Source organism: Chlorocebus sabaeus, chromosome 21, assembly GCF_047675955.1.
Source record: "Chlorocebus sabaeus isolate Y175 chromosome 21, mChlSab1.0.hap1, whole genome shotgun sequence".
Lineage (NCBI taxonomy): Eukaryota > Metazoa > Chordata > Mammalia > Primates > Cercopithecidae > Chlorocebus > Chlorocebus sabaeus.
Genome location: NC_132924.1, coordinates 5,047,027 through 5,063,622, shown reverse-complemented (window position 1 = coordinate 5,063,622; position 16,596 = coordinate 5,047,027). Strand labels below are relative to the sequence as shown.

At 40.3% G+C, this 16,596-nt stretch overlaps 1 protein-coding gene across 1 annotated transcript in view; it reads right to left on the bottom strand.

The window, feature by feature from the left end:
* Nucleotides 1-16,596, bottom strand: part of SEPTIN14 (septin 14) — a 71,539-nt gene that overhangs the window by 33,599 nt on the left and 21,344 nt on the right. Inside the window, exon 6 of the mRNA XM_007981272.3 lies at nucleotides 11,784-11,945. Coding sequence (XP_007979463.3) covers nucleotides 11,784-11,945 — 162 coding nt within the window. The remainder of the gene's footprint in view (nucleotides 1-11,783; nucleotides 11,946-16,596) is intronic.

Here is a 16,596-nt window from a genome sequence, read left to right as displayed (position 1 = left end):
TAAGTGGATGAAGCCAATCCGAAAGTTTTACACGAACTATGATTCCAATTATATGATATTCCCAAAATAAAAAATTATGGAGAGTAGAAAGATCAATAGTTGCCAAGGATAAAGGGAAGAGGAGGAGACAGAAATGAATAGGTCAAGTACAGGTGATATTTAGGGCAGTGAAACTATGGTGAATGTTACTGTAGTATGGGATAGAGGTCACTAGACATCTGTTCAAACCCATACAATGTTCAACACAAACAGTGAAGGCTTGTCAGATACGAACTTTAGTTTACAACTTACCAGTATTGCCTCATTAAGTGTAACAAATGTACCACACTTCAGGCAGGATGTTAATAACAGAAGAAAATCAAGGAAGGGCCTTAAGATCTCTGTTCTTTCCACTCAATTTTTCTACAAATGTAAAACTACTCAAAAAATAAATAAAAGTATTTTACATTTAAAAAGAAGGATGGGGCTGGGCTTGTGGCTCACACCTGTAATCCCAGCACTTTAGGAGGCCGAGGCGGGTGGATCATTTGAGGTCAGGAGTTTGAGACCAGCTTGGCCAATGTGGTGAGACCCCGTCTCTACTAAAAATACAAAAATTAGCCAGGCATGGTGGTGGGTTCCTGTAATTCCAGCTATTCAGGAAGCGGAGGCAGGAGAATTGCCTGAACCCTGGAGGCAGAGGTTGCAGTGAGCCAAGATCATGCCACTGCACTCCAGCCTGGGCGAGAAAGTAAGACTCCATCTCACAAAAAAAAAAAAAAAAAGAAGGATGGAAGTTGGGATGAAATAAAATTATAAGGAGATTCCAATAAAGGCTAAATTGTAGTCCAACTAGTTTGCAAGACAGAAACAAATAATAAGAAAACTGGGAGGAGGCATCCTGGGGTTGCAACAAATGTCAAACACTGACTTCAGAAATCATTCCTTAAAAGGAGACAATTTGATAGAATTCATTTAGAGAACATTATCTTTAACAGGGCAGTGCTGCAAACAATTGAGCAATCAGCTGGCAATTAGTGGAGCTTATCAGCTGGGTATGATCATGTGAAAAGAGAGAGGGCAACCAAAATCACTTCATTCAGTGCAGCTATGGGCCTGCCTAAAACTGCACCTTAACGAGGAGCAACATCAGAGGCTTAACATTGTAGGAGGAGAAACAGACTTTACTCAAACAATTCTGCCAGTTACTGAACAAATACATAACAATAACAAGCTTTAGAGGAGGAGATAGAACGGTATCCCAAGTTGTTACAATGCATTATCTAAAATACCCCATTTGTAACAAAACGTTACACAGAATGTATAAAATAAAATATACCCCTAAAAAAGAAAGAAAGAAAGAGGTCAACATGCTCAGATGTTGGATTTATCAAAAAAAAAATTTTATTTCCAATAGTCATTACAATTATGTCCATAGATCTAAGAGAAACCAAGATTAAAGAATTAAAGGAAAGTGACACCTGCAAGATAAGAGACTAGGAGATTTCAGTTCTTATCCCCTGAGAAAATGCTAATTTGGCAAGCATCTATGGACAAAAGTGCCACTGTGGGAGCTTTGGGATCCAGATAGCAGATTATGATATTTTAGTACATCTGAAGACCAAGGAAAACCCCTTTAAGAAGGCAGGCTCACACTTTAGTAGCAAATACACTAAGTGCAGACTCAGCAGACCTATAAGCATCCACATTTCTCTGTGGACTTGGCTCCAACCGCACATGCCCGAAGCACTGAAGCTCCTTGTCCAAAGTCCTTCCATGAGCTTCACCCACATGCAGACTGACTGCAGAACTCACAGAAGACCAGGACCCGATCCATCCCACATGACCATGGTCCCTAAGGTAGTTACGCCAGTTGGGAGCCTAACATGAGAGTGTCTTTACCTAATAAAACCAGTGTGTAAAGACAAGAAGACAAGACTGCTCCTTTAAATAAGCAAAGATCAATGCAAGACTATGAAGATTACAAAGAATCAAACATGACCCCACAAAAAAAAGAGAAAAAATATCTCTAATATAGAGCCATTAACTGGCCCTAAAATAATGAAGATCCATGTGCTACTTGAAAAAAAATCAAAATAATTGTACTTGCTTGCTTTGACAGAGTCTCGCTCTGTCACCCAGGCTGAAGTACAGTGGTGTGATCTCAGCTCACTGCAACCTTCACTTCCCAGGTTCAAGTGATTCTCCTGCCTCAGCCTTCAAGGAGCTGGGATTACAGGCGTGCACCACCACACCCAGCTAGTTTTTGTATTTTTAGTAGAGACAGGGCTTCACCATGTTGGCCAGGCTAGCCTCAAACTCCTGACCTCAGGTGATCCACCCACTTCGGCCTCCCAAAGTGCTGGGATTACAAGCGTGAGCCACCGCACCCGGCAAAAATTCAAAATAATTGTCTAAAAAAAAAAAGCTAAATAAGCTTCAAGCAAACACAGATAAACGACAAAATGAAATCAGGAAAACAATACATGAACAAAATTAGAAGTTCAATAAAGAAATGAAAAACACACAAATATTCTGACTCTAAAAAGTAAAATAATTGCACTGAGAATTTTAGTGGACAGCTTCAACACAAGACTCAATCAAGCAGAAGAAAGAATGAGTGAACTCTAAAACAAATTATTTGAAATTATCATTAGATGAACAAAAACAAAAAGAATGGAAAAAGTGAAGAGAGCCTACGGAACATATGGCAAATCATCAAGCAAACCAATGTACGCATTATAGAAATCACAGAAGAAAAGAGAGAAAGAAACAGAAATAGTATTTAGAGAAACAATGTCTGAAAACTTTTCACATCTAGGTAGAGAAATTAACATCCACATTCATGAAGCCCAAATATTCAAAACCCAAATAGGTAAACACCAAGACAAATTATAATTAAATTGTCAAATGTCAAAGACAGAATTTGGGGATTTGGAGGGTTTTTTTTTAATGATTCTCTCTCCTTTAAGTATTCACATCCCTCTGTGAATGAGTAATAAATACGTATTTGAGAATAAAATTGTATATATTTCAGGTGTACAGCTTGTTTTAATATGTATATACATTGTGAAAAAATTGCCACAATTAAGTTATTTATCATATTTATTACCTCAAATAATTATTATTTTCTTCGCTTTTTTGGGGGATGAGAACATGTAGATCTACTCTTTTACCAAATTTCAAGTATACAATGTTGTATTGTTAACTATATTCACACCGCTATACATTAGATTTTCAGAAATTATTCATTTTGAAAACTGAATCTTTGTATACCCTGACCTATATCACAAAGAGATTTTTGAAAGCAGCAAGAGAAAAACATCTTGTCCCATATAAGGGAAGCTGTATAAGACTATCAATGGATTTCTCAACAGAAATCTTGCGGGTCAAGAAACAGTGGGACGACTCAATGTACTAGAAGAGAAAGATCAAAAGGAATACTTTACCACCAGAAAGCTGTCCTTTAAGAATAAAGGATGGGCTGGGCGCGGTGGATCACGCCTGTAATCCCAGCACTCTGGGAGGCTGAGACAGGCAGATCACCTGAGGTCAGGAGTTCAAGACCAGCCTGGCCAACATGGCAAAACCCCATCTCTACTAAAAATACAAAAATTAGCCAATGTGATGGAGGGTGCCTGTAATCCCAGCTACTCAGGAGGCTGAGGCAGGAGAATTGCTTGAACCCAGGAGGTAGAGGTTGCAGTGAACCGAGGCCATGCCATTGCACTCCAACCCGGACGACAGGAGCAAAACGCTGTCTCAAAAAAAGAAAAAAAAAAAAAAAGAATAAAGAAGAGTGCTCCCATCTGACCATTTCAGCTGTGGCCTGGCACTCTTCTGAGAGCTCAGCCCCAGTTACTTGCAATCAGCCCTGGCACTGCTGTTGCTTTAGCATTCTGCAGTTGCCTGAGCATTCTTCCTGCCCCTGCCTAAGTTTTCTGCCAGTTGTGTGGGGGCCAGCCTGCCCCTCTCTATCACAGCCAGCATCTGAACCCTGGGTACCTGAGGACACATATGCCAGCCTGTTTCTGATCCAGTCCCTCCAGTACTTATGCATACCATCCAGAACACCATCTGGGATCTGAGAATCAAGAAAATGGCTAGCCCAGTGCACCACTGGCACCTGATCACTCCCTCTGGAGACTAAGGCTGTGCTGACCCAGCCGGCCAACACTACAACAGCTGAAACCCACCCTCCTGTGCTGAAAGGTGAAGCTGCTTCCCCTATGTACACAAAGTAGCAGCGTTCCTGCATGAGAGAACAGGCAAGCCACAGGGCTGCCTATATTGGGCTGAGAGAGGAGGTCCTACCCTGAGGTTGCTCCTACGAAGAGTCACCAGACAGGCATTTTCAATAGCTCTTGGCTACATTATGACCTGGAGGTAGATGACAGTGTCTGTCTGAACTAACAGTCATGAGCTCTGTGGGACAGGGGTAGGATAGGGAAACAGATCATGTTCCTACCTACATGGGAGGCAGAGCTGGTACAGCTCCTCCCTCCCTACAGAGACCTGTGAGCATTTCAATAGGAGCTACCCCAGCCACCCCTGTAAAGGCTACTGTTCACGTTAATCATTAAGATGTTGGTGGGTAAGCTTTTTGGTCCAGCTCTGCCCAGCTTTGTCTTCCCCTCTGGGCTGAACAGGCAACTCAGAGTCTAGGCATTACATAGACCAGCCTATCACCTCAAACAACAGAGAGGAAATCACAGTAAACAAAGATCAAACACACACTATCTGCTTCTGCCATAGCTGGCTCTTACTCATAAGTGATACTTACTGGCATGGAGGTTAAAAGGCACAAACCAACAAAAAGTCTACTAACAGAAGGGCACAGGGCTGAAAAAACAAAGCCAGGCCAGGCACGGTAGCTCATGCCTGTAATCCCAGCACTTTGGGAGGCCGAGGCGGGTGGATCACGAGGTCAGATCGAGACCATTCTGGCTAACACAGTGAAACCCCATCTCTACTAAAAAAAATACAAAAAATTAGCCAGGCGTGGTGGCGGGTGCCTGTAGTCCCAGCTACTTGGGAGGCTGAGGCAGGAGAATGGTGTGAACCCAGGAGGCGGAGCTTGCACTGAGCCGAGATCGCACCACTGCACTCCAGTCTGAGCAACAGAGCGAAACTCTGTCTCAAAAAAGAAAAAGAAAAAGAAAAAGAAACAAAGCCAAAGCCCCCTACCCAATAGACACTATAGTTATACCCACAAGGGGGAAAAGCCCCATCTAAATTAAAGTAAATTCAAAAATAAGAAGTGACAGTTTTCCCAGATGAGAAGAAACCATCATAAGAACTTTGGCATCATGAAGAAAAAAAAAAGGTAGAATGTTTTGACACTACCAAAGGACGCACTAGCTCTCTAGCAATGGATCCTAACCAACCAAAATGAAAATTCTGAAATGAAAGATAATGAATTCAAAATATGAATTATAAAGAAGCTCAATGAGATCCAAGAGAAAGTGGAAAATCAACACAAAGATACCAGAACAATGCAGAATGTGAATGAAGTACAGATATCTTTAAATAAAAACAATGGAATTTCTGGAAATGAAAAACACACTGAAGGGCTGGGTTACAGATGAAGGCTTTAACGATAGGCTAGACTAAGCAGACAGAAAATAGGATCCCAGTGCCTTCTGGTGTGTAAACTTTCTTCTGAGAAGTCTGCTGTTAGTCTAATGTGATTTCCTTTATAGGTAATTTGAAAATTCTCTCTTGCTTCTTTCAGAGCATTTTCCTTCAAGTTGACTTTGGATAGTCTGGTAAAGTTCATCTTGCAAAATATTTCCAGGTATTCTTTGAGCTTGTTGCATATGGATATGTACCCCTCTAGCAAGGCCAAGAGAATTTTCCTGATTATTCCCTCAAATATGTCTCCAATCTTTTTACCTTTTCCTCTTCTCTCTCAGGAATGCCTACAACTCATAAGTTGGGTTGCTTTACATAATTTCCTATTTCTTGAACTCTTATTTAAATTTTCTTTTTTTTTTTTTTTGTCTGTGTTAGTTCAAAAAACCTGTTTTGTTTTTTGAAAAGATAAGAAAATTAATATAGTGCTAGGCCAGGCACCGTGGCTGATGCCTGTAATCCTAGCACTTTCAGAAGCCAAGACAGTTGGACTGCCTGAGCTCAGGAGTTCGAGACCAGCCTGGGCAAGATGGTGAAACCCCGTCTCTACTAAAATACATGCTGTGCATGGTGGCAGGTGCCTGTAATCTCAGCTACTCAGGAGGCCGAGGCCTGAGAATTGCTTGAACCTGGGAGGCAGAGGATGCAGTAAGCCAAGATCATGACACTGCACCCCAGCCTGGACAACAAAGCAAAACTCTGTCAAAAAAAAAAAAAAAAAAAGAAAGAAAAGAGAAAGAGAGAAAGAAAAGAAAAGAAGAAAAAATAAAAGAAAAGAAAGAGAAAATTGATATGGTGCTAGCTAGATTAACCAAGAAAAAAGAAGATTCAAGTAAGCACAAGAACAATCAAAAGCGATAAAAGTAACATTACAATTGATACCACAGAAAACAAAAGATCATCAGAAACTAATAGGAATATCTCTATGTATACAAACTACAAAACCTAGATAAAATGGTTAAATTCGTCCCTCCCTGCTCAGATGTGGCTCAAGCTGGAGGCGCAGAGAGCCGAAGATGCCACAGACCTTCAACCCGGAGCAGCTTGGAGGCAGTGAATAATAGCTCTTCAAGTCTGCAATAAAAAATGGCCTCTTCCAGAGAACTGTTTGAACCCGGGAGGAGGAGGTTACAGTGAGCCAAGATAGCGCCACTGCGCTCCAGTTTGGCTGACAGAACAGGACTCCATCTCAAAAAAAAAAAAAAAAAAAAAAAAAAAAAAAAAAAAAAAAAAGGCCTCTTCATAGCTTAAATTACAAAAGCAAACTAAAAGACATACACGTTTTTGGCCAGGCGTGGTGGCTCACGCCTGTAATCCCAGCACTTTGGGAGGCCGAGGCAGGTGGATCACAAGGACAGGAGATCGTGACCATCCTGGCTAACACGGTGAAACCCCATCTCTACTGAAAATACAGAAAATTAGCCGGTCCCATGGTGGCGGCGCCTGTAGTCCCAGCTACTCGGGAGGCTGAGGCAGGAGAATAGCATGAACCTGGGAGGCGGAGCTTGCAGTGAGCCGAGATCGCGCCACTGCACTCCAGCCTGGGCTACAGAGTGAGACTCCGTCTCAGAAAAAAAAAAAAAAAAAAAGACTTACATGTTTTTTAATTACCCTACTCATTCCTTACATGTAGGCTCAATCTTTTCAGTATTTGCTTTACTGGTTCAGCAAAAGCCAGGAAAAACAACTTTGTGGTAATCAGAATGTTACCCAACTGTATATTGTTTTTTGTTTTTTTGTGTGTGTTTGTGTGTGTGTGTGTGTTTTGTTTTGTTTTTGAGACGGTGTCTTGCTCTGTCACCCAGGCTGGAGTGCAGTGGCACGATCCCGGCTCACTGCAAGCTCCCTCTCCGGGGTTCACACTATTCTTCTGCCTCAGCCTCAGGAATCGCTGGGACTGGAGGTGCCCGCTACCATGCCTGGCTAATTTTTTGTATTTTTAGTAGAGACGGGGTTTCACCATGTTGGCCAGGATGGTTTCGACCTCCTGACCTTGTGATCCACCTGCCTCGGCCTCCCAAAGTGCTGGGATTACAGGTGTCAGCAACCATGCCTGGCCCCAACTGTATATTGTTTACCTTATTGTAAATACTGGTGAACTGTGGTCAATAATAGTTTTACATTCCTTTAAAAAAAAAAAAAAAAAGAAAGAAAGAAAGAAAAGAAAATGGGTAAATTCCTGGAAACACACAACCTCCTAAGACTAAACCAGGAAAAAATAGATCTCCTAAATATACCAGTAACAAGTAATGAAACTGACTCAGTAATAAAATAATTTCAAACAAAGAAAAACAAGAACAGATAGGTTTACAGCCAAATTTTGCCAGAAGTACAACAAAGAGCTGGTACCAATCTTACTGAAACTATTCCAAAAATTTATGGAATTTTTGGATTGGAAGAATCAATATCATTACAAAGACCACACTAACTAAAGCAATCTACAGATTCAACACAATTCCTATCAAATTACCAATATCATTTTTTCACAGAATTAGAAAAAACGATCCTAAATATCATATGGAACCAAAAAAGCATCCAAATAGCCAAAGTACTTGTAAGCAAAAAGAACTAAGCCTGAGGCATCATGTGTTTGATTTCAAATTATACTATGTTGCTATACTCAATAAAACAGCATAGCATTGGTACAAAAACAGACAGATAGATTAATGGAATGGAATAAAGGGTCCATTGCTAGGAATGATACAGCTAAAAAAGGGAGAAAAAAAATTGTGAAAGAAAAGAGAATAAAGAACCAGTAATAAAACCACATGCCTACAACAAAGTGATCTTCAACAAAGTTGGCAAAAATAAACAATGAGGAAAGGGCATTCTATTCAATAAATGATGCTGGGAAAATTGACTACCCACTGGCAAAAGAATGAAACTGAATTCCCACCTCTCATCACATACAAACTTTAACTCAAGATGCATTAATGACTTAAATGAAAAACCAGAAGCTATAAAAATTCTAGAAGAAAATTTAGGAAAATCTCTTCTAGATATTGGCCTAGGCAAATAATTCATAACTTAGACCTGAAAAGCAAATGCAGCAAAACCAAATATACACAAATGGGACTTAAACAGCACAGCAAAAGAAATAATCAACAGAGTAAACAGACAACCTACACAATAGGAACAAAATATTTGCAAACTTTGCATCTGACAAAGGACTAATATACAGAATCTACAAAGAACACAAACAACTCAACAACAGCAAAGAATAAACAACCCCATTAAAAAGACCGAAAAGGATATGAACAGACATTTCTCAAAAGAATACATACAAGTGGCCACCAAACATATGAAAAATTGCTCAACATCACCAGTCATCAGAGAAATGCAAATTAAAACCACAATAAAGGCCGGGGGCAGTGGCTTACACCTGTAATCCCAGCACTTTGGGAGGCCAAGGTGGGTGGATCACCTGAGGTAAGGAGTTTGAGACCAGCTTGACCAATATGGTTAAACCCCATCTCTACTAAAAATACAAAAATTAGCTGGGCATGGTGGCAGGCACCTGTAATCCCAGCTACTCAGGAAGCTGAGGCAGGAGAATCTCTTGAACCCAGGAGGCAGAGGTTGCAGTGAGCCAAGATCACGCCACTGAACTCCATCCTGAGTGACAGAGCGAGACTCCATCTCAAAAAAACACAATCACACACACACACAATAAGATTGTCATCTTACGGCCGGGCGTGCTGGGTCACACCTGTAATCCTAGCACTTTGGGAGCCTGAGGTGGGTGGATCACCTGAGGTCGGGAGTTCGAAACCAGACTGACCTACATGGAGAAACCCCATCTCTACTAAAAATACAAAATTAGCTGGGCTTGGTGGCGCATACCTGTAATCCCAGCTACTTGGGAAGCTGAGGCAGGAGAATTGCTTGAATCTAGGAGGCGGAGGTTGCGGTGAGCCGAGATCCCGCCATTGCACTCCAGCCTGGGCAACAAGAGCAAAACTCCGTCTCAAAAAAAAAAAAAAAGATATCGTCTTACATAGAATGGCTCTTACTACAAACACAACAGATGTTGGTGTGGATGCAGAGAATAATGAATACTTATACACTGTTGGTGGGACCGTAACAACCTCTATGAAAAACAATATAGCGATTTCTCAAAGCACTAAAAATAGTGCTACCATTCAACTCAGTGATTATACTACTGGGCATCTACCTGAAAGAAAAGAAATAATTATATTAAAAAGTCACTTTCACTCAATGTGTATTATATTCCTACTCACAATAGTAAAGTCATGGAATTAACCTAAATGTCCATTAACAGTGGACTGGATTTTTTTTAATGTGGTATATATACACCCTGGAATACTATGAAGCCAAAAAAAATGAAATCATGCTCTGTGCAGTAACATGGATGGAGCTGGGGGCTGTTATTCTAAGTGAAATCACTCAGAAATAGAAAATCAAATACCACATGTTCTCATAAGCAGGAGCTAAACAATGAGTACACAAGGACATAAAGATGGAAACAACAGATAGTGGGACTCCAAAAGGTAGAGATTGGGAAGAGGCTGATGGTCAAAAATTATCTACTGGTAGTGAGATGTGATCACGCCACTGCATACTAGCCGGGGCAACAGAGCGAGACCATGTCTCAAAAAAAAAAATGATCTGTTGGGTACAATGTTTACTATTTCAGGATAGGTACACTAGAAGCCAAACCTCACCATTATGCAATATATCTATTTGACAAATATGCACTTATACCCTCTGAATCTAAAATAAAAAAACGAAGGAAGTTTATAGTAGTAAACACCTATATCTTTTTTTTAAAAAAGATCTCGCCTTTGTGGTGGCTCACATCTATAATCCCAGAACTTTGGGAGGCCGAGGCAGGCAGATTGCCCAAGGTCAGGAGTTTGAGACCAGCCTGGCTAACATGGTGAAACCCCATCTCTACTAAAAATCCAAAAACTTAGCCGGGTGTGGTGGCACACGCCTGTAATCCCAGCTAGTAGGGAGGCTGAGGGAGGAGAATCACTTGAACCTGGTAGGCGGAGGTTGCAGTGAACTGAGATTGCGCCACTGCACTCCAGCCTGAGCGACAGAGGGAGACTCTGTCTCAAAAAAAAAAAAAAAAAAAAAAAAGATTTCAAATAAACAACCTAACTTTACACCCCTCCAAAAAAAAAAAAAAATTAGCAGAAGGAAAGAAATAACAAAGATTAGAGCATAAATAAATGAAATAGAGAATAAAAAAAATTTTAATCGGCCAGGCACGGTGGCTCACACCTGTCATCTCAGCAGATCTCCTGAGGCCAGGAATTGCAGACCAGCCTGGCCAACATGGTGAAACCCTGTCTGTACTAAAAACATAAAAATTAGCCAGTCGTGGTGGCATGCTCCTGTAAATCCAGCTACTCAGGAGGCTGAGGCAGGAGAATCACTTGAACCCAGGAGATGGAGGTTACAGTGAGTTGAGATTGTGCCACAGCACTCCAGCCTGGGCAACAGAGTGAGACTCTGTCTCAAAAAAGAAAACAACAACAAAAAAAGTAATCAATGAAGCTAAGAGTTGATTTGGGGAAAACAAAAATCAAAATCAAAGCCCTTACCTAGACTAAGAACAAAAAGAGAGACTATGTTAATAAAATAAAAAACGAAAAAGAAGACATTACAACTTATTACAAAGGTTTATTTCTTACAGAAATAAATGGTGAAATGGTGAAATGGTGAAATGACTAGAAACATATAACCTACCAAGACTGAATGGAGAATACATAGAGAGCTTAAAGAGACAAATAACAAATAGAAAAACTAAAGAAGTAATTTTTCAAAACTCCAAAATATAGCGTAGGACCAGATTACTTCATGGGTAAATTCTACCAAACATTCAAAGAAATTTTAATATAAAACATCCTCAAATTCTTTGAAAAAATAGAAAAAAGAGGTAACACCTTCAGAGTCATTTTATAAGGCAGCATCGACTTGATATCAAAGCAAGAAAATATACTTCCAAGAAGAAAATTATACGCCAGTATCCTTGAGGAACACGGTGTTTGAATTAAATCTAAATAAATCTGCTTACAAAGACTCAATTCTCAGCAGAAACTTTTCAAAATGAAGAAAATGTAAAAATTCTCACACTAGACTCTGGATAAAATAAACACTCATTTATAGCCTCTTTGTCAGATATTGTTACTGAAACTTACATTAATTGAGGAGTTTGCCTGAGCAGCAGTTTCTTCATCTGCTGGGAGCTGATATATCTGGATGCCACTGCTAATCAATTCACTCATTATCTTACTCTTAAACATCTGTAAATCATTTTTAGAAATTGTGTCTGCTTTGGCAATCAGTGGTATAATGTTCACCTATTAAAAAAGAAGACGAACAAAATCTCAGCATCAAGGATTCATTGTTCATCCTATAGTTTTTATAGTAAAGCTTCACAATCCCTGGCAATAAATTGCCTAACTAGATAATCACTGGCTGTCATGCCTTTCTTAAAAATTATTTTCCAAAATTATCAATACTTTTGAAGATTCATCTTTTATCCAAATTCAGGTTGAAAAGTCTCAACCTTGTTTTTCTTCTAAAAATCCCTTACACCTCTACACATATGGAGTTAGTAAAATGTAAATAGTAGGACAATGTAAATTATTTAATTTATTTTCAATTTTATTTCTTATTAAGCTGAGTGATAAAAGACAAATTGAAAGAACTTTCATCAAAATTGTGGAAGGGATTTTGTCTTTCTACTTTTTACATCACTTTTTCCATCAATCAATCTTAATTAATGTCCCATTTTCACACACTCTTGCCCCACCTAGATGTGTTTGCAGATAGATTTGCTTTTGTTTTTCAAAGACCACCTAAAAAGAATATAGATATTTTTGGTTACCATATTCTTTTTTTTTTTTTTTTTTTTTGAGATGGAGTCTTGCTCTGTCACCCAGGCTAGAGTGCAATGGTGCGATCTAGGCTCAACCTCCGCCTCCCGGGTTCAATCAAGTCTCCTGCCTCAGCCTCCTGAGTAGTTAGGATTACAGGCGCCCACCATCGCGCCTGACCGATTTTTGTATTTTTAGTAGAGACAGGGTTTCACCATGTTGGCCAGGCTGGTCTCGAATTCCTGACCTCAGGTGATACACTCACCTAAGCCTCCCAAAGTACTGGGATTACAGGTGTGAGCCACCACACCTGGCCTGGTTACCATATTCTAAAGGCCGTGTGTGTGTGTGTGTGTGTGTGTGTGTGTGTGTGTATAAGAACACCTTGCAAACAAATATGTTCATTTTTCTTTTGTAAAAAGACGTTATTTCCACATTGGAAGTTAAATATTTGCATATTTGAGGTTGAATTTTTACCCACAAAGTTTTTTCCTAGTGCTTCAATATGATCATTCCTGTCTTTTGCATTTGCACTTAAATAACTAAACTTTTTAGGAAATAACAATATACAAAATTATAAAATGTTTTATCACTTTTGAAATATCTTATTAAATTATAGCTCCATAAAATCAATATCTGTAATATAGTAGAAATACATAAATACAAATTTTAGGCAGACTGCTTTTGTTTTAGATTGCTCAGAGCACATTTTAAAAAAAAAATCCATGGACAGGCTGGGTGTCGTGGCTCACGCCTGTAATCCCAGCACTTTGGGAGGCCAAGGCTGGCAGATCACCTGGGGCCGGGAGTTCAAGACCAACCTGACCAACATGGAGAAACTCTGTCTCTACTAAAAATACAAAATTAGCTGGGCATGGTGGCTCATGTCTGTAATCCCAGCTACTCGGGAGGCTGAGGCAGGAGAATCACTTGAATCCAGTAGGCAGAGGTTGCAGTGAGCCAAGATCGCGCCATTGCACTCTAGCCTGGGCAACAAGAGCGAAACTCCATCTCAACAACAACAACAACAAAAGTGTGTATTCCTGACTATTGAATGTACTACTAATTAAAAACTTGAAGCAGCTCTTAATTTAACTAGAAATCTAACTTATTTCAACTACTTAATGACATCTGAGATTAAGTACAAAGTCTCTTTTCAGTTTGAACAATACATAGTAAAAGTTGAGACTCCTTGGATAAAAGGAACCCAAATTAGAACTTTTTCTTTCTTCAACTAAATAAAGTTGAAGACAGCATGTTTAGTTAGGGCTGAGTGCAGAAAAGAATCTGATAATATAACAATTTCTGTTACATGTATATTGGCCTTCTATTTTTAAAAAAGAGGATATACTTTTAACTTTTTTTTTTTTTTTTTTTTTTTTTGGCGAGAGAGAGAGGTGCCCTGTCTGCAATGCGGAGGCATGATCACGGCTCACTGTAGCCTCAACCTCCCAGGCTGAAGCGATCCTCCCACCTCAGCCTCCTGAGTAGCTAGAACTACAGGCACATGCTGCCATGCCTGGCTATTTTTTTGTATTTTTTGTAGAGACAGGGTCTCACTATGTTGTTCAAGCTGGTCTTGAACTTCCAGGCTCAGGCAATTCTGCCTCCTCAGCCTCCCAAAGTGCTGAGATTACAGGGGTGAGCCACCATGTCTGGCCCTTCTAAATTTTTTATGAAAAATAATTTTAGACTTATGGAACAGTTGCATGAGTATTACAGAGAAAGAAATTGAGGCATCATAATTTGCCCAAAGCCACACAGTGAGCAAGTAATAGGGTCAGGTTTGTGAAAGCAGGTAGCTTGAACCCACTGCCCATGCTTTTTTTTTTTTTTTTTAATTTTATTTTGAGATGGAGTTTCACTCTTGTTGCCCAGGTTGGAGTGCAATGGCGCCATCCCGGTTCACTGCAGCCTCTGCCTGCAGGTTCAAGCGATTCTCCTGCCTCAGCCTCCCGAGTAGCTGGGATTACAGGCATGTGCCACCACGCCCAGCTAATTTTGTATTTTTAGTAGAGATGGGGTTTCACCATGTTGGTCAGGCTGTTCTCAAACTCCTGACCTCAGGTGATCTGCCCGCCTCGGCCTCCCAAAGTGTTGGAATTATAGGCGTGAGGCATGGCTCCTGGCCCACCTAATCACAGGAAGCGCTAGACATTTTTTCCAAGGTCACAGACACCTAGCAAGTGACAAAGCAAATATTCAAAAGCTGCTTCCACTGACGAGTCCTGTGACCTTTATATATACAAAAATTAAAATTCCTTCTGTACAAATAAATCGACAACATTGCACGTTCTGGGTTTCATAAACATTCAATGGACTGATTTTCTGTACAATAAAACGAAACTACAAAAAACTGCTGAATAATTAGAAAAATTAATCAAATGAACAGAGTCTCATATCGATTTCAAGATTTTGCTGAAGCCATGGGGCTTAAGCAGCCTATTGAAAGAAACTCCTCGTGTGTCCCAGGTGTTTGCTGGAAAGAATTATGCTTTTCTTAGCTGTTTCTATATAACAAGCAGTAGCTGCCTGCAGGCTCTTGTATTCTGAATCCTCTGATACAATCTGTAACCAGGATCACAAAAGCTTTCTGTTTCACGCTGTCGGTGGTACTAGTCAAACATCAGTGGGATTATTTTATAGTATCATATAGTACATTTTATTTTAAAAATACAGGCATCCCCCATTTTCCACAGTTTCTCTTTCTTCCTTCTTTTCCTTTCCTTCTTTTTTCCTTCCTTCCTTCCTTTTCTTCCTTCCTTCCCTCCCTCTCTCCCTTCCTTCCTTCCTCTTCCTTCCTTCCTTCTTTTCTCTCTCTCCTTCTCTCTCTCTCTCTCTTTTCTTTCAACAGGGACTTGCTCTATTGCCCAGGCTGGAATTGCAGTGACATGATCTTGGCTCACAGCAGCCTCGAACTCCTGGGCTCAAGTGATCCCATAGGTGCAAACCACCATGCCTGGCTAATTTTTGTATTTTTTTGTAGAGATGGGGTCTCACTACATTGCCCAGGCTGGTCTTGAACTCCTGAGCTCAAGTGATCCTCCTGCCTTTGCCTCCCAAAGTGCTGAGATTACAGGCATGAGCCACAGAGCCCAGCCCAGCTGCACTTTCCACAATTTCCCATAATCAACAGCAGTCCAAAAATATTAAATGAAAGATTCTAGAAATACACAATGTACAAGTTTTAAATTGCATGCCATTCTAAATACTGTGATGGAATGTCATGTGGACCCACTCCGTCTCACCCTGGATATGAATTATCTCACTGTTCACCTCATTTTATCTCAATGTGTGGGCATTGTATTATCTCACATCGTCGTAAGAAGAATGAGCACAGTATAATAAGATATTCTGAGGCCAGGCATGGTGGCTCACACTTGCAATCCCAGCACTCTGGGAGGCCAAGGATCACCTGAGGTCAGGAGTTTGAGACCAGCCTGGCCAACATGGTGAAACCTCGTCTCTACTAAAAGTACAAAAAACTAGCCGGGCGTGGTAGCGGGCGCCTGTAATCCCAGCTACTCAGGAGGCTAAGGCAAGAGAATCACTTGAACCCAAGAGGCAAAGGTTGCAATGAGCTGAGATCGCGCCACTGCACTCCAGTCTGGGCAACAAGAGCAAAACTCTGTCTCTGGGGGGGAAAAAAAAAAAAGGATATTTTGAGAGACACAGACAACATTCACATAATTTTAGTACAGTGTATTGTTATAATTGTTCTACTTTATTATTAGTAACTATTGTTAACTCCAGTCTGCATCTAAGAAACTAACAATAGTAACTAATAATAAAAGAGAACTGCATCTCATTTATAAATAAAACTTTACCATAGGTATGTATGCATAGAAAAAAGCATAGTATATATTGGGCTCTGCACCATGCATGCTTTCAGGCATCTACTGGGGATCTTGGAACTTACCCCCAAAGGTGCTACTCTATAGGTAAATGGCCATGATCTGGGAGGTAAGTCAAGGTTGAAATCTATCAAATGTGAATTGTCTCCCCCAGCAACCAAAAAATGTATATGTTGAAGCCCTAACCCCCAGTACCTCAGAATGTGACCTTAACTGAGATAAAGCCTTCAAAGAGGTGATTAAAAAGTGACAATGGGTTGGGCATGATGGCTTACTCC